General features: G+C 38.5%; 2 protein-coding genes across 8 annotated transcripts in view; one reads left to right on the top strand and one right to left on the bottom strand.

Moving 5' to 3' along the window:
- Positions 1 to 16,789, top strand: part of CENPP (centromere protein P) — a 149,956-nt gene extending 133,167 nt beyond the window's left edge. For 2 of the 4 annotated variants that reach the window (XM_054837728.1, XM_054837725.1), the window contains exons 7-9: positions 8,813 to 8,892; positions 11,139 to 11,230; positions 11,539 to 11,892. In XM_054837728.1, coding sequence (XP_054693703.1) covers positions 8,813 to 8,892; positions 11,139 to 11,230; positions 11,539 to 11,660 — 294 coding nt within the window. In that variant the 3' untranslated portion in view covers positions 11,661 to 11,892. Of the gene's footprint in view, positions 1 to 8,812; positions 8,893 to 11,138; positions 11,231 to 11,538; positions 11,893 to 15,300; positions 16,126 to 16,332 lie in introns of those variants that run through there. The other 2 variants (XM_054837726.1, XM_054837727.1) reach the window with 2 other exon arrangements.
- The window catches only part of IPPK (inositol-pentakisphosphate 2-kinase), a 58,998-nt gene continuing 52,357 nt past the window's right edge, over positions 11,686 to 18,326 (bottom strand). For all 4 annotated transcript variants that reach the window (XM_054837719.1, XM_054837716.1, XM_054837717.1 and 1 more), the window contains 4 exons: positions 18,126 to 18,276; positions 16,606 to 16,708; positions 16,046 to 16,125; positions 11,686 to 15,002 (listed from right to left, as the gene is read on the bottom strand). In XM_054837719.1, coding sequence (XP_054693694.1) covers positions 14,777 to 15,002; positions 16,046 to 16,125; positions 16,606 to 16,708; positions 18,126 to 18,276 — 560 coding nt within the window. In that variant the 3' untranslated portion in view covers positions 11,686 to 14,776. The remainder of the gene's footprint in view (positions 15,003 to 16,045; positions 16,126 to 16,605; positions 16,709 to 18,125; positions 18,277 to 18,326) is intronic.

The raw sequence follows: 18,326 nt of genomic DNA, 5'->3' as shown, positions 1-18,326 counted from the left end.
AAAATAAACCTCTAGTATGTATTTAATTTATTCCCAATCTGCTGTAATTAAGTTGCAGATAAACATATGGTTACCGTATGACCGAGTGATATTGAAAGGAAATGCTTTGTAAGAGACACAATAGCCTGTGTGCTTGGGCCTAGGTAATGCTGGTTTAGCTCTTCTGTAGACATACAGCCTAGATCCAAGTATGAAAATAGAAATATTATGGTAAATTAATAGTCACATAGTGAATAATGACGAACTGGATCTTGTACTGTGGAATCATGGTTCAATCAAGTGTAAAAAATAACGTTGTGGAAATGTGAAAGAAGGAAAATAAATGGCAATGGAAATAGAGTAGGGGCCAAAAAAGAGAAGCTGTAATCAACTGAAGGTTAAAAAGGGGTGGGGTGGGGGGAAAGCAAAGCAAAGAAAGTTCATTGGCAATTTGCTAATGCTACACAGGTTTTGGGGTGGCAATGAGTAAGACTTCCTCCTGGTTGGTTTCAGGTACTAGTGTAGAGCATTGATTTAACCTTAAGAGGTAGTTGTAAGATTGAATCTTCGCGAAGTGATCTATAACTCTTGAGTTACGGATCTGGTCTGCTAAAAACACAAGTCCGAAACTAGGTGGATGCAGAGTGATTTTCATTCGAGTAACCAGCTGTACTTACACTACTGGAGGAAACCAGGCATAGCCTGAGCTTGTAAGGAAATCTTGGTAAGCATTTTCTGCAAAGATTTCCCCTGTTTAGAGTGACATTCACACTGTTACTCCTCAAGTCTGTCCCCAAAGTTCTCCTTTCCTCTACCAAAAAGGAAATATGCATGTTGGTAATATCGCTTGTGGGTTTAGTTTTAAAAGGAGGGAGCTGTGCAGTGTGTAAGACGTAATATGAGTGCCACATAGACAAAGCTACTTTTACATTGTGCACTTCTTTTTGTAAACTTGTTCTTTGGTTCTAATCACACTTGCAGTTTTGTGTAATTTGCATAACACAGATCACCAGCAGGACTGTTTTTACAAGAGTAAAATGTTTACTCAGATGGGAAGATGGAAGATGTGTTTATTCTGGGACATAATTACGAATGGTGAAGTTTCATAAGTCCATTTTGCAAATCCAGTGTTTTTATGCCGTGTAATTTAGTTCAAGGGGAAAAGTGCATTATCTTTTCTTGGTTTCAGCTCCTTTAATTGCAGAAAATGAGAAACTTCATGGTGACTTTTGAGATCCTTTATGCTTTGAACTTTCAACGTGCCATTCTTTGGATACTTGAAGATATTACAGTTCTAGCCCTTTCAAAGCATTTTAGGCAGTTTTCAGTGTAGACGTTAAAAAAAATATAGCTTCTCTTTTATAATTCCATAATTTATATTTTATTGTTTAAAAACAAGTTTTGTCAAACTACTTCTACTGCAGTAGTAGATAAAACAGCTTATTTTCATAGCTGTAATTTATTACATATCCCAGTTGCTTCAAATTGATATTTAGGCTTATCTAAAAAGAAGAGTATGTTGCCATCTTCCTAAGTGTATGATGATGATGATCTGATGAAAGTTGACGTCTGATGTGCTAATAATGTTTGTAGTTTTATGCTTTAACTGAGATTTAGCTAAACATGCTTTCTATTTCCTGAAAAATTTGTCATATTTTGCTCTAATTTAAATCATTGACCTTAGGTTACAACATTGTTATCTTTCAGGCACAGACCAAAGTGTCTTTGTCTTCACAAAGCTGTGTGAAGTGGTGATGCTGAAGCTAATAGTCCACCCCACTTGAGCATCTTGCCATTAGAACATGTTGGGTTGGACACCAACCTTTGGTTGGTGCTGAAGCTTCAGCAGTAAATGTTGCCTAGCGTGGCTTTTCGGTTTAGTCCTGAAATAAAATAAATCTAGTCAAGTAGGGCTGAGTTGATGCTAAGTTTCCTCATGTTTTTATGTCTGTTATTCAAGTCTGTATCTCATTATGACCAAATGGCCAACAGGAAAATATTGTTTAAGCACACACAGCCCTCCCCAAAACATCAGTGTTGTTAATCCAACAGATGTTGGACTCAGCCATACTTTTTCTTTAAACTACACAAGTGAATAGATTTTCTACAGTATTATTAGTTTTTAAAACATCTTTAACATGTTAAGTATGACTATATCTCTGCATGAGAAGAGGCAATAAATGGAGACTTGTGGAATCACTGTAAAATTATACTATAGTGCAGAAGGTGGAGTTGATCGGGTCGGTTTTGTGCAGTGCTAGCTACTGTTTGAGAAATACACAAGTATTTTGTGTTATGGTAAGTGTTTCTAATGTTCCATATTTTTTAGGATAGAAGGAAGTTAGAATGAGAGATTTTTTGCTTGAACCTAGGTATTCAAATTACAGAATTGTAGAATGCTACCTCAGCAATGATGTATTGTATTTCTTACTCTAATTGCACAATTTTGTGGCTCTTGGGGACATAGTTTAGTGGTGGACTTGGCAGTGTTAGGTTTACAGTTGGACTCGATGATGTTAAAGGACTTTTCCAACCTAAATGACTCTATTAAGATCTGTCACAAACTCGTGTGATGCACAGAGACAGATCAAGAAGTGGGACGCTGATTTCTGAAGTACGTTATTATGAGATACTACCATAACTGGGATGCCGATAAACTTCCTTGCTCTAGAAACTAAAATTTTTTAAAAAATTGTTTTTTAGTGAGATCCCAGTTCTGCATTGCTCTGAGTTAGGGAATAGCCACAGCATTGCTCCAAATATCAGTAGACGATGATGGTGTAACTCTTGATAAATAATTTCTAAATGTTCCTCTATTGCAGTAGTGGAATTCATTTTAAAAAAGAAGTTAGAAAAATAGTTTAAAACTGAATCATACATGTACATACAGTAAATGGCTGTACAAGGGAAAACCAGCAGATTGAGGACATGTCCCACTGGCTCATTACATACTTTAGAGGAGAAGTCCATGTGTTAATGTTGAAGTGGAACGTAATCAATACACTGCATACCAAATACAGATTTTAGATAATACAGAATTTGTGTCCACAGAAAGATGCCAAGGAGTATATGAAATGGCATGTAAAGAATACTTTCTTTTTCAATCAAAAAATATGTGGCATGGGATAAATTGTTTTTTCCTTCAAAATGTAAATGCTTAAGCCTTACAAGTACCCAGGTAGCTCCAAAAGACCTTTGTTTCCAGTATTAAGCTGCTGAAGAAACAAAGATTTAAACATGTCATCCTGTACAATAAACATACGCAGATCCTGAGGCGCATCACATGAAAGTAAATTCTAAGTAGCGCCCTCAAAATTATATAGTGTTCTATATGCATTGGTTTTTTGACTTTATGAGTCTATATTTTACCTGTGCAACTGATGCTTCTGAAAAATAAGAGGAAATTCATTCAGTTTACATTTGCATCAGCTTATGTATACAAGAACAAATCTTGGTAGGCAAAGCTAGTCAATTTAACAGTAATTTATTAATTTGTGTTGGTGTTGGGTAGTTATTTAATGGGCTGGTGTTTGTTTATTTGGCCACATTTAAAGCAGTGGAGAGTGCTTGGTTTGCCCATAGTTCGCATTGTATTTGTAAGACTGGAATCATTTAAGTAAGTGTGACAGTCATACTGCTGGGTCTCCGTGTGAAAAACTAAACATTTGTATCTGTCCTATTTGTCTTTCTGTTGGCTACTAAACAAATCCCAGAGGAGACATAGTATAGATTTGCTGATTATGCTCATGCATTTAAATTATAGTTACCATGCTCCTTTAAATGAAACTTGAGGTGAAATCTAATCTAACATGTCGCACATTAAAATGAAAAAGTCTTTCTGTAGGAATTTTGCCTTTGTGAATCATTTGTTTTTCTGACTCAGTAATTCCAGTTCATCAGACTGGAAATCTTTTACTGAATGTTATGATACGGCGCTTTCAAAGTCAAATTTTGGACCTTTCAGCTTTGAGCATAATGTTTAATGAGCACAGTGTTTACAGTATTCTATTAAAAATACTCCAACACTGCCATTGTGCAGCAAACACGTCTAAATAAAGAACATCAACTTCAGTATATGACAAACTTACAGCATCTGCAGGCAACGAGTTTCTCTTCTCCTTGCATATTCTGAAGATTCCAGACTTTTCCTATTGATTTTCAACTCAAAAGAAGTCTCAAAAAAAAATGCAAGTTTGAGACAAAATCTTCTGAAAACCATGGTTGTCTTACACATCTTCATCTGCCTACGTTACAGGTTTTTCTTTCATCCTCGTATTCAGATTTTGAGCGTGCATCAATTTATACAGTGCTGCTCTTGCCCAGTCAAAGCAGTGGAGAGGAAGAAAAGAAGGAAAAATAGGAAGCACTTCTTTTTAGATACAGGATTACTCGTTTCTCAGTTACGCTGTACTGGCAGACTGTTTGTCGTTTCTGTTTAAGTCTGAGGTGTGCATGTTGGTACCAGAAAAATTAAATTTCTTGGAGAAATTTTTCATTGACATAGGTTTTGCCACTGTGCTTTACAAATATGGATGGGAAAGTATAAATCCTTGTTATATTTTCATGTTGAAGACAGCTGTCTTACAGGATAAAATATTTCAGTTAATTGAAATGCATTAACAAATTATAGTCCAATATCTACAAATGAAACTCATCCAAGCAACTTAAATGACATTTCTAGAAAGATAATTGATTGAAAATGGATATGTGACATTCATCTTATGACAGGTTACCATAGCTCGTGACTTGAGGATAAGAGTTATTGGTGAAGTTAGGCACCAAATATTTTAACAATGTGCGTAAAGACAGATAAATTGTCAGACCAGATCTCATAAGTGGCACTGTAGTTATCTGGGCTAGCAGAAGGCTTAGTAAAAGTAGAAATACAAACTAATTTCCAAAAATGTAATTGCTGCACTTTCATTTTGTAGCCTGGTGATTACTGGTTTTAACTATCTGTAGGACTTGATCATGGTAATAGTAAACTTATTCCTTTTGTCCTCAGTTATCTCAGTTAGACTACTGTAATTTAAAAACCAGACTGCAGCTAAAAGTAGAGAATGAGGCTGTTGGAGAACACAGCCACTCTGAGTTCAGACTAGCTCTTGAGGAGCGTGAGGGGCAGAGCATTGGGATGGCTTCCACTTGATGGCTACTTAAGGGACGGACCTACATTTCTGCAGTGGGTAGCTGGCTGGTGGCACTGGGTTTGACTGTTTAATGCTTCTGGAATTTAATCATGTCGTTGTTGGTATTCTACAGTATCTAGAATTTTCATCATTTTTGCAAATAATTTGTATTTGGATTCCTGAAGTTAGTTGATATTGTTATTTAAGGCCTTGATGCTACCACCGTGTATGTGACTTCAGTGGATGATAATGTGGCCTTAGCTGAGCAAAGCATCCATATAAACCACCCCGATTCAGAGCCTAAATGGAGCATCTTTGGTAAATTTAGAAGTGGCTTACACCTATGGAGGGACTCACAGCAGCATGACTTGCTTAGCATTCTTTATATACAGTCCTCCTTACAGAATGCCAAGTTCAGAATTAGTAGTAAGTGTGACCTGTTGTTACATCTAAGAGCAGAGTAGCCTATTTGCTTGGTAAGTGGGTTAGAAGTGAATTTGTCTGCTTTAGTACAGCTTCTGCCTTGCCAGTTCTGCTTTGCATTCTTACTCATGATGCTTAAGCTGAATAACTATAAACATTTTCCTTAGAAGAGTTTTAGGTTGCAGAAAATTGCAATGCAATTTTAAACAGCTGAAAAATAATGTATTTTGTTTAAAAATAGATACTCCAAGTTTATTCACTGGGATGGCTCTGTGTGTGTATCTGTAAAATCTGTCATGGGAGAAAGGGAAGACTGTACTCCATCATGAAGGTCGTCCCTGTGTGATTTGAGACTATTTCTGGTTTAGACAAAGTTCCCATAAGATTCCCTGCTTGGACTCCTGAAGGAGCTGGAAAATTTATTTCCGCCCAGAAGTAATAATAGCATAGGCTTTTGGTTTTGATCATAAACTGACATTTAAAAGTCATCTGAGGAAAGATATTTCGTGATTAAAGTCAGTTTTTGCTTACTGCAGTTGTAGCTGATCTTTCCCATCTGGTATCGTGGTACTTGATGTGATATCTTTCAGTTGCCCGGTGTCCGGTTTACAAGGTCCCATAGGAGTTATTGACCTTCCCGAGGGACCTTTCAGTGGCTCGGGTTGTTCTGTTACCCTGGTTATTGCTCGGCTTTTCTTTTCCCTGGAGAAAACTTAGAAAATTGACAGTTGCACAGCAGAGTATATGAGGTGATAAGCCGGTACCCACAAAGTGTGCTTGGAATTGTAGTTCTGTCAGGACTGTTGCAGCTTGTGCATGCTGTGTGCCTGGGTTTTCATTTACATGCCGGATCCCCTCGTTTTACCTGTGGGATACAGACATTACAGTTTATATGTGGAATATGAAAGGCAGATCGCGGAACTGCATTTCCTAGGTTTTATTCCCTAAATTGTCAGTGTTTAACATTGTTCACTTAACCCTGGATGTGGTAGTTTTGCTTCCTGCCGCACGATTGCTGTAAGGAGTCAGCCTTAGGTGAGATGGGCACCCATATGTCTTATGTCGGTCTGGGCCGGGTACTGCTTCATGCCCTGTTATGACTTCAAGTTTAGCATGTTAATATGCCTGAAGACAGATGTAGGTATTTGTGTTTTGGCTTTTTCTGTGTTTTGTGGATTGCGAAGATATGATCTTTCCCACTAAGAAGCTGGATTTTATCCCAAATCCTGTGAATTTCACGTAAGATCAGATTCTCACAGCATTCAGAGGGATTGTCAAAACCCTGGCATTTATTTAAGGCACACGGTATCCACTTCCCGTGTGCAGAACTCACCAACGCAGTCTCTCCCAGGTACAAGGAAGCTTTTTAGACAACAGAAAATTATACACTTTGAGATTTCCTTGAGATACCCCTGGTTTTTGTATGATGTAAAATACCACCCACTAGTTGGGTGTAAATGCATTGATTATGGCAGGTACACAGGAACTCCCAAACAAGCCATGGGTGCATTTTACAGCAATTTGAAAATTGGAACTCTTATCTAGCTCCTCTGATCTCTTTTCTCTTGTGTTTCCCAAAGGTCTCAGTATGGGCGGATGAAGATAAAACATGACTCAGTGTTTAGCTATGGTGTACTGGGATCTCTTGTAAATGAGGAACTTGAGAGTTGAATTCACCAGACAAAAACTAATCCTAAATTTCTAGTATTTGCAAGTTGGAGCTAAAGAGGTTGCTAGATTCTGAGAGACCTGTGATACCAGACAGATAATGAATATCAAAGACAGGGGTTATTGAGAAGGAAAGCCTGAAAAACTGGCTTTATTTTGTCATCAGAGGAGCATAATTCCACAGGGAGTAAAGCTGAAAAAGATCACCGTTCTGCTAGGCAAGCGTCCTTAGATCAGCCAGGTTTTCACACTGTAACTACCGTGCGCTTTGTTGCCCCTCCTGTGTCTTTGTTCCCAGGATAGATTGTGGCCTTTATCCCCATGGTAAGTACAGTACTAGATACTCTGTAGAAATTAAAACTGGCAAATTCCATCTGTTTTATGTCATTTGGCATTCTGCACAAACCCCCTTCAGTTTGTCATAAATTCCTAAATCAGAGCAAGGTCACATCTGGTAGCAATTTCAGTCTGCCAGATGAGACGTAATCCTATAAAACCGAACTCATTTTCTCCAGTGCTTTTCAAAGACGAGCTCTCCCGCTCCTTTTCCGTAAGACATACCACTTGCCCTGTGAGCGCTGTAGAATCATTTAGGCTGACAGCTTTCACGCTTTATAAACTGCAATTTTTGGAACACAGCTTTGTATCCAGTACATAAGACAGTACAAGCAAGTAACATTGTTGAAGTCTTCACAGTAACAGGCTGTGTCTAGTTGTTTTCTTTTGCAATAGCATGTCCCTGTGGGATGCAGCAGTTGTGTTCTTTCTCAGTATTTTGATGCTCATACTCTGAGTAACCTGTCACCTTACACACTGCGTAACTTCTAAAGGCTCCATACTATTCCGCTTTTCTTTTGCATGCTTTTAAAATAGTTATAGAAAAAGTTATGAGTCTTTAGGTAATTCAAGGTATACACGTTGAAGGCTCTACAATATGAGATGCACTAACAAAGTAATGAAACAATGATCAATCTTTGCACACTGTAGTAATTGAAAATAGCTCTAATTCCCAGTAACATGGAAGTCAAATAGTAGTCAATAGTTTTATATATTTTATCATTTTCCATCGTCCCATTGTATTTTGCTAACAGTGGTTATTTTGGTATCTCGTTGCCTTTATTGCTTTATGCCTTCAAAGCGCTGTATGGAACTTGGTGATCCAGTTTGTCAAAAGGAATATCAAAACTGAGTGTACTAGTAAGGTTATTTACATCATGGGAGGTGTGTATTATAATGTGTTATTAAATGAAATTAACAGAACTTAGTTTAAAAATATTCTTTCAAGGTTTCATAGGTCTTGCACAAAGACCTCTAAGGCCTGTGGTACCACAAGCGTGTGGTACTCATTTTTCCTCTGAGGTGACCAAATTTACGTATCTCTTGATACCACATGAATGATACCAAAAAAAACCCCCAAAATCCCAAACCATCAAAACTTTTTTTTTTAAAAAAAAAAAGGTCAGAATTTTAAACAGTTAGTATTGTACATTAAGCTACTAGAAATACAAGCTAATAAAATCTGTTGCAACTGGGAAACACTAGCTAGAAACCATCTTGTCTACTGTGATTTTTTGTGACCTAATTTATATCCTTTTTAACCTGTTTATTCACAGGCCAAGTATCCGGACATCGTGACCCTTCCGGAAGGACTGCTGGGAGATTATATAATTCTAAGGAACCCCAAACTTTCTGGGTAAGCCAATAAATAAATTTATTGATTTATGCAGATAAAGAATTGTGAAATGCGTAGTGACATCTGTAGATAATTGGTCAGCTTGAACATTGTGACTCTCTGCTCTGTAACACCTCTAAACACAGAGATTAGATGATGTGTGTTACATTTTAGGCCTATAACCACACATTAAAAACATGAGGAGAAAAAACCAAGAATATGTGTACAGCTTATGTCCATGTGGCCTTGTTAGAAAGTCAATCAATCATGCTGCTACTGTTGTATACTCACTCTTTTAAAAATGGCTCTAGCAAGGCTTTTCATTTGCATTTTAAGAAAAAAAAAATCTACTACTGTCTTGGTTTTGAAAGCTCATGCTGGCATGAAGAGACTAAATTCAAAGTTTAGGAATGTCGGATGCATCCTCCCTCTCACACATCAGAAAACACGTCAGGTTCAGCTGGATTTGTTGCATCGAGGAGGTTTTTCCTGCCTTACATGGCCAGAGCGATGGGCAGAATAGATGCTGAGGCCAACACCCCTCTTCCTGTGGCAGGGTGGGCCGCTGGCAGCTGCTCCCTGTGCAATCAAAGCAGTGTTTTCCACCCCCGGCCTGACTGCCCAGCTTATCCCTTCTCGCAGGGCAAGGCCAGGGTGGCAGCCTCTCGTCACAGCTTATGCTTTCTACTCTGGTAGAAGGCGTGATGATCAGGAATCACTGCAGCAAAGCATGGTTCTTTGGTCTTCTGGCCATTAAGGAATGGAAAGAAAATTGCAGTTACCGTGCTACTGAAAGTGAGCGTAGCTATGTTTTTTCCATTGTTTTAAAAGGAAATCAGATGGAGGAGGGGACCATTGCACAGCCATTTATTATTACTCTGCCACACGTGCTGGAGCTGTTTGGGCTCCCTGCTAGAAGTGTTCTGGCAGCTTTGGGTTTTTACACTGAGTAAAATAATCCTTGAAGGTGCATGTAAGACATTATATTTATCAGTGTAAGGGCCAAGAAAAGTAACTATTTTATGAAGGGATCAGATCATTCCCTTCTCCTATTACATCTTTGCTATAACATGTATTAATTTATATGGAAACAACTGGAAATAAAGCATAGCTCCCTCATATTTGTTTGTTGAACCATAATAGATAGTGCTGTTACAGTTTAGCCAGATCTGCCATTTAAAACTAAATGCTTTCACTCTGGGTTGGTGAAATGAATTGTTGTTAGACCATCACAGTAAGAGAATCAGCTGCTTTATTTTACAATTTCTCTTCATGTTGACAGGTGCCAAGTTCCATTACACATTCCCTCTCACCCACATCATGAAATACAAGAATTTAAAATCATTTCAGTGGGTTGGTAGAAAACATACTTGCATATTAATTTGTTTGCAAAAAAAAATCCCAGAACAAGCTGTGCACAAATTCTCAAAGGATTTTTAACAATGAAGCGGCAAAAGGCTGACAAATCATAGTTAAAGGAAACTTTTACAGTCATGGCTGGTCAAACAACAGAGAAAGGGAGCTTCCTCCTGGCCCTGACTGGTCATTGTGCCCATCAGCCTGTTCACTCAGTATGGTGTAGTCATCTTGGCCCGCTGTGAAAGCTGGAAATAGTAAATTAGCCTTGCAAAAACACTCTTGAAGGAGTAATGATGGGTAAGATTTTGTTTCTTTTTTAAATTAAAAGCAAACAAATACAGGAATCTAGGCCTTGGATAAATTTGTCCCTGTGCGTTATTCTAAAAAAGGCCACGAACACTATCAGGGTGGACCTTATTCCAAACCCAGAACATCACTGTGTACGCAAACACTTTCCCTCTGTTTTCACCCTGTGCCTAAGCACAATACCTGACCACAGGGTGCAGATATTATGTAACTGGTGGGGGGGGGGGGGGGGTGTGTGTGTGTGAGGAATGCTGTCTCTCAGTTTTCTTTTGTATCTTAGTTTTTTACCACTGTTCCACAGAAACTCACCATTCACAAGAGACCAAGACAAGAACCAGGGGAAAAAAAAAATCCTTGAGATTGAAAATTTGAATGTACATGGAAACAAAGTAATAACTGTTCCTTGTCAGTAATTACCAGTTTTTCTGCCTCAAAATATAAGTGTTTCTGGTTCCCAGATAATGGGCAAGTTGCAGTGCTTGAGGTGAATTTTGTTTCAGAGCACAAAGAATGCAAACCCCCTGAATTCTGTTGTTTTGACAAAACCTTAAAGACAGGTGCCTAGTTAATACTCCACTAACTTTTCTGTGCATGTGATACAGGTTTGAATTAATGATTGTTTGGAAGATACACATAGATGAAGAAGGGAGAACTACGCCTGTTCTAGACCTTCTGACTAAAGTGCCGGAGCAAGGTAATGTCATTCACTTCAGACACCGTTTCTGAGCTTTCAGGTGGAACACCTGTCCCCTTTTTTGGCCTAAATCTCCTTAGATAAAACAGAAATCCATCCTGTTGAGCCCAACCAGGCAAACAACTCCCAGTTAGCAAGCAGCTAAGCTTCACCTCCTGTGTAATTTAGAACAGCTTACAAACCAAGTACATCTTCCTCTTCTAGATGGCAGGTAACCCGTTTTATCCAAAACTGCAATTGCTGATAGCTACTTTCAGTAATAGTGCAACTGTTACGAAACTCATCCTAGTGTTGTATTTTTCTTGCAGTCTTGCAGCAGAAGATGGCAACTATTGAAACTGCACCCGCCCGCTTCCGAAGCATGCTGCTTCTGTTTGGGATCGAGACAGCTATTGAGAATCTGATCAAAGTGGTTGGCTTGGAAAAATGAATTCCAGCATTACTTACAACAGGTAGCAATTTCAAAAGTAGTTTTAATTAAGATATTGTGTTACACAGTCTATAATTTTATTGAATATAAACATTAAGTTATTTTCCATTTAGAAACCATACTCATAAAACATGCTATCTGTACAATTATGGCACGTTATATATAAATTGTCATGACATGAAAATAAATACAGCCATTTAAATACAAAAATGCCAAATAAAATAGTTACATGTACAGAGTGATTTCATTATAAATTTATCTTTCTGAATCATTAATGTACCAGAGTGGTTTATCTTCTTAACATTTTCTAGATACCTGGAAAGTGTTAAAAGATCATGCACTGTCAAAATCAAGTCCATAAAAATCCATTTCATTTCACAGCTCTGTAAAAGTACAGTGATTTTAAAATGACAAGAGAACAGTAAGAGACTCCTAGAACAAAGAATTAAATAGCTTTCTCATTAAATTAGGGTGGAAGTAGACAATTTGAAGATTTCAAAGACATACTACGCTTAAAAAAAAAAAAAGAGTAAGTGTACGAAGTCACTGTTTTCCACAATGTAAGTGTTGAGTAGAGACAGCATTAAATTAGCTAAGGACCATTACACTTCCATAATGAGAGATGGACAAGTTAATGACTGCTCACTGCAGTACTTCATTTTGATTTCCTACTTCTGGGGAAAATTCCAGTAGGTAACACGTTACGAAAGCATCGCATATTTCATACATTCATCCCTGAAGAAACAAAACCGATTAGACAGATGTCTTGTCATCTTCATTTGCTTCCATCGGATGTACCATTAGCTCATTTGTGAACTCTCGGCACGTGTCAAGAGTTCCTGCCCTGCACCAGCCATCCCGAGCAAAGCTATACACTTGTGAGTCGCGTACTTCTCAGGTAGGGAGTAACAGTTCCTGGAAATCAAGGGGCTGAAAACACAAACTGTGGACTCTCGAGTAATATTAAGACTTCCTTTTCAGGCCCACAGCTCTCTAACCATGCAAGCAGTACAACTGCCTGCTCCGCTTATAAGTTATAACAAAATATTACATAGCAATAGTGAAATAGGTGGAGAAATCAAGAACTAAAGCAACAGTATAATACTGTACTTTTAATAATCTGCTATTTGATTGCTGAAATAGTCTCCTACTGTTCTGATAGGTCAGGAATAACTGACAGACCAACTTGTTTTCTGTCAGAATCTACAGCTGAGCAATGCCAGAGATTAAGTTTAGATGAACTCAGTAATAAGATTATCTTGTTAGCTATAAGGCAAACTAATTTCAAGTTTGGAATCCAGTAGACAGGCAAAATTCATTGCTACTTTACCCACTGACAATGGTACTGGTTTAGCTGGTTTTGTGTAACCTCTATTTAATCTTTAGCTCCTTCTTGCATGAAAATGAAACTGTTTGATCAGCACAGACACTTCTATTTGCATATGAAGTGTGTGTAAAATTACAGCATAAAACCCCAAAAACTAACAGTTGGAGGATTTCTGGATTTAAAAATAGCTCTCTTCCCTCCCAGGTTTGCTTTGGAGAGAAGGGGTTATCACTGCTGTCAACTACCAGCCTACTGCAGTGCTGTAGTACCCCATTTCAGCGAGAGCAGCCCATGCCCCTGTCTACACCAGAAAGGCACGCCAGCACCTGGGGGCGGAATACAAGTTGCTCTATTGCTCTCAGTGGTGTTACTCCACATTTCATATCCCTTCCTTGAGTCGTGCCAGTATACAGGGCTTTCTGGGTTTGCTTTCTGAATTTCAGATAAAATGGAACAATTCAAATGTTACATTGAGATTACAATATAAATCTATGTTTCGTAAATGTTAGCCTACATTATTTTGAAAAACATTACCAGGAACCACATGCTGTATCTAGGTAACAGCAGTTCACTGTAGCTTGAATAGCATCTCTCTGCACATTTTGGGGTGCGTAATCCCCAAGTGTATGGGAAAAGCAGCTGTAGATTTTATCATACTACCCTCAGTTTTGAATCTACCCTGGCTCCAACTCAGGATCTTCCTTCAGGGTAGCTTTTACTGCACCATCTCACAAGACATCACCTGCACATACCAATGTTTACAAAGTCAAGCCATCATTAAATTGCAGGAGTGGTGATGCAAGCTGAGCTCCAGTACTCATGACGAGAAGGTGACCCCCTGCAACTTCAGGGGACATCAGATACTGTCACCTTTCCTCTGTGTCACTTAAAGAGAACAAGCCAGAAAGCAGCTGGTTGTGCTATGCAGTATGTGGGATATCAGTGAAATAATGCCAACATTTGACACACTCTGAAAGACCTGAAATAATCTGTAAAACTCAGAATATATTAGTCTTATAGCTCAATTTAAATTAGGTAAGAGCGAGCTGTGGTTTCACCTTCAATAGCAGCATATAATGTATGGAAAATAAAAGACCAGTATGTCAGATGAGTTAAGCCCAGCTATCACAAAATTCAAAGACGCTTACCTTTAACCCTTTTCACTTAGTTTCAGAAGCTTTAGGCAGATACAAGGTGATAGCAAAACTTCTGGAGGCAGTCTGGTGTTCTTAATGTCATGCATTAGTACTTAAAAGTGTTCTGCAGTTACATGGTAGTTCCGGAGATCAGTAACACTTGAGTAGCCACTATGGTTGTATTTTCAGTGGACTTAATGCTAAAGTTTTATATTAGGTTTTGTCAGAGCATTCCCTCTTCCTAGAAGGTGCGAGTGAGACTCAAAGCACAAGCTCCAAGGCAATTCTCTTGTTAGTAATTAGGCTTTCTATGTTAATGCAATACCTCAGGAAACCTTTCATTTTGTGCTCTTTCAATTCTAAGGAAGCAGACTTTTACTATTAATTTGATCTGTCCTCTAGTTCCAAGGTATGGCACATTATCTGTTCTGTCATATTAAATACATTCATTAAGGTTATATAGCAAATGTGTGTTTTAGTGCTATTCCATGTCTTTGAAAAGGCATACCAATTAGAAATCATTTCTTAAAGCAAAAACATTCACAGCTGAAAAATGCACTGAACACAATAGGAAAAAAAAAATCACCATAATTGTATTCCATTAATCTTTTGCTTTCTACTGTGTTCAAATAAAAATAACCTTAAGGAAACAGTTACACTTTATGGAGAACTAATGTGCAGTCTTCATTCTCCTTGAATAGACTGGACATAACTGGGTCATCTTTGGCCTGTACATTCTTCAAATAGTAGTTTACTATCTTGCCATCAAGTTTGTACTGATGAGGAATGCTTTCGTATGGTTTTAGATCAAGGTCCAGGACAGACACAGAGAAGGTGAATCTTGATTTGGAGGTTAGTACCACAGGTCTCTGCTCAGAGCTGGAAAACAAAACCGTATTGCACATCAGAGTCACCACAGCCAAAGTTTTTCATTTGTGTATCCCGAGTCCTTTGCAGAAGTGACTCTAACGTTTATCTTGGAACTTTCCTGGGAGCCTGAGAAAATAAACGTCAGCTAATGTAGTATTTTGGAAACTATAGCTCCAGCTTAACCAGTCTTAAAAGGAACTTGCTGGCGCCTCTTCCAGTCATTTTCCTTTCAGCTTCCACACAGCTTAAGTCAAAACATTACTCAATTATTGTGTCTTTGCATTTAGTAACTCTAATCTCTTTCTAGGTAGTATGCATATGCAGCACTAGCCTTAGTAAGCCTGCAGAAAGAATCACTGCTGCTCCAACTTAGGTTCAAGGTAATACAAATTTAGTATCAGAACTCGTGTCCAAGCATACTGAAGGATGGAGGACTTACTACTAAGTCACCACTGCACAAGTCATCTCCATCATGAACATTTTATCCAAGAACTGCAAGGCAAATGCAGAAAACAATATTCTCTAAAAATAACAAGGCTTTAGTAAAGCAAATTCCCCCGCATAAAAGCAGACTATCATTGCTGACACAAGTCAAAACAGGTAATATTGTGGCAAAGCCTCCTGCCTTACAGTGAAAGATGTTACCTCTTGATTATTGCCTTGGCTTTAATGATGTGCTTAATAAAGAATCCTTTTTTTCTAATTAGGCAGTTATAGGCAACTCACCTTGGAAAAACTCACATGAGGACACCAAGGCAGAACAATTGTTCCTAGTTAAACCCACATATATCTACTATGAACAATCAATTCAAATTTCAAGAAGAGAATAAATATAAAACCTTAAATATTTTTATCAACTTAAAACTCATCAGAAACAGACTTCTGTCCTAAATGTCTTAAGTAGAACTCTACCTTACTAATATGCTCACAGCCAAATATTTGGACACTCTCCCAAAAACCCCACTTTTTCTAACAGTTACTTGAATTGACTGAACTGTACAAACACATCTTCTATTTCTAAACGAGGAGTCAATCACAAGCAGTTCTCTTACCATTCATCTTGTAGACAGGGTGAAAGGGCAATCATGATGGAGCAGTCTTTAGCCGTCATCGCTATTCTATACTGCTGCACCTGTGCAACATAAAAATAATGTAAGTTTTCTCTGATACTTGTATTTGCCTTTAGCAAAGTATACTGTTCTTTATAAAAGGCATCAGTATCCTCAGTATATTAGGATGTTGGTATTTTAAGAGCTGGAAAGTATCTCTGTAGCAGATGGTTAGCAGGAGCAAGTGGTTTTACAGCATCCTATATAAGAATCATGTTTATTTCCTACAGCTACTTTTCTTGAAGGCCAAAGCAGCACCAGTTCATGTAAACGCTGCTTCTGTGTAAAAAGGAAATACCCAGCTTTGTTTTTCTCTCAAGAACTGGTTTAAAACGTGTTTGTTTTTAACCGCTTCTGCTGTCAAGATACACCCTGGCACAATGAAGAACTTTAACCACAGAGACCTGTGACAAGCCAGCAGTGATGCTAGCAGGCTATCCCTCCAGTCCCTTAGGCAAACTGACAGATTAATGAACCTTCAACAACACGTGCAGGAAAAGTACCTTTGTTAATGCAAATGCTACTGTCCCATCGTCTTCAGTTGAAAGATCTAGCAGCTTCTCATAAAATGCTTCATTGTAAGGTCCATCTATCTGTAATGTACTTCTAAATAAATTTTAAAAGAAGATTTACAGACAGCCAAGATGATTTACTCATTTCCAGTGAGCTCTTTCTTCAGCAGTCCAGATACTCAGCAAAAAATAGTAACACTGATAAACATGGCAACAGGTTAACACTCAGAGATCAAACACCATGACCAGTCCCTATTACTCTCACATCACTTAAAATATGCTGTTTAGGGTTTGTGGTTTGTTGTTTTTTTAATGGTGAATCATTCTTAATGCACTGCCACCTGTGTATCACTACAAGAACAGTATTTTTTGCGAAAATGGGTACATTTCAAAATTTGTAAGTTTGCAGGAGCTCCTAGAAGACTTGCTGAAAAAATTGGGGGTATACAGTCATCTGACAAGGCCCTGCTCTGCCCCCAGCTTCACAACACACACAGGGATGGTTTATTTGGCTCCTTCCCTCCCCTGTTAAATACCTGCACTCCTGCTGAAAAGCTGAGCCCATAAAAGCAGGGTTTACAGCACACAAACACCACACTGATGAAAGAATACGTTTTCAAATTGTTTGTTTAATGTATAAATCTACAAGCAAGCCATGCTGCAAGTGATTTCAGCAGAACTTAAGGCCAAGCCATTGCCGATAACACTTCAATGGAAGTCCAAAGAACTGCAGGATCAGCAGCAGTAACTTGCAAGTGAAGCTGGAGTGCCCTCGTGTGAGCAATGGCAGAGTTACAGGCAAGTTACAGCCTGAGAGTGCAACCAGCATCCAAGTCAAGGTTTGGGGTTTTTTTTTTCGTGATTATTATTGCAAATAGCAATACAGATGTAGCAGCTTGCAACGCCCAGTATTTTTTCACCAGGCAAGAAATACCATAAGATATTCTTGTGCCTCAAGTACTATCTGACCACCTGTGGCGTGGGTTGCAGTCTGGCATTTGGAGCTGCTCTCATCACACAAGGGCAGGCCATGACCCACTCACACCTCCTGTAAGGTCTTGCCGCCACAGGCTGGGCTGCTGCTGAATTTTTAAGGGACAGGTTGTAGGTAGAGGCCAATACCCACTTGAGAATGACTGTAGAACATCATCATTACTGCAGCCATAGTTCTTGCGCTGCAGGTACTGAAGGATGGAGAAGCCAACCATCCATTTTACTGTATCTTTCCTCACATAGACAACCTCTACCACTAAGGAACAGAGCATTTCTCTCTCAGCTTCCCATACTCATTACTTCACAATTCAGGTGAAAGCCACTGATATAAAAACTTTTAATAATAAAACTCATCTTTTATGTTATCTGGCATTTCAAGTTAGAGATTCAGAATATGCAATACTATGAAGGAGGGTTGTATACAACAAGAGAGAACAAAATGGTTGTGTCTGCATGCAGCCAATCTTGACTGCATACCTACTTCATAGGAATGGAAAAGAAAAGCCATCACGTCTTACCTCTCTTCAGGAAATTCCTCTAAGTACTGTTCAACTCTACTGTACAAAGGATAGAGTCCTTCAATATCCAGCATGTCAAGCATCTGAGCCTGAAGGGTTTTATAAAGGAGACAACCCCTTGGTAAGCCAGAGCTTTCCAATTTATGTTTACCTAGAAGAAAATGTATTTTCAAATAAGGCAGACGTGAGCATCAGCTTTGC

The sequence above is a fragment of the Grus americana genome, chromosome 11 (genome assembly GCF_028858705.1).
Source record: "Grus americana isolate bGruAme1 chromosome 11, bGruAme1.mat, whole genome shotgun sequence".
Classification (NCBI taxonomy): domain Eukaryota; kingdom Metazoa; phylum Chordata; class Aves; order Gruiformes; family Gruidae; genus Grus; species Grus americana.
The sequence above is the reverse complement of the archived record's forward strand: the minus strand, read 5'-3'. Positions and strand labels throughout refer to the sequence as shown.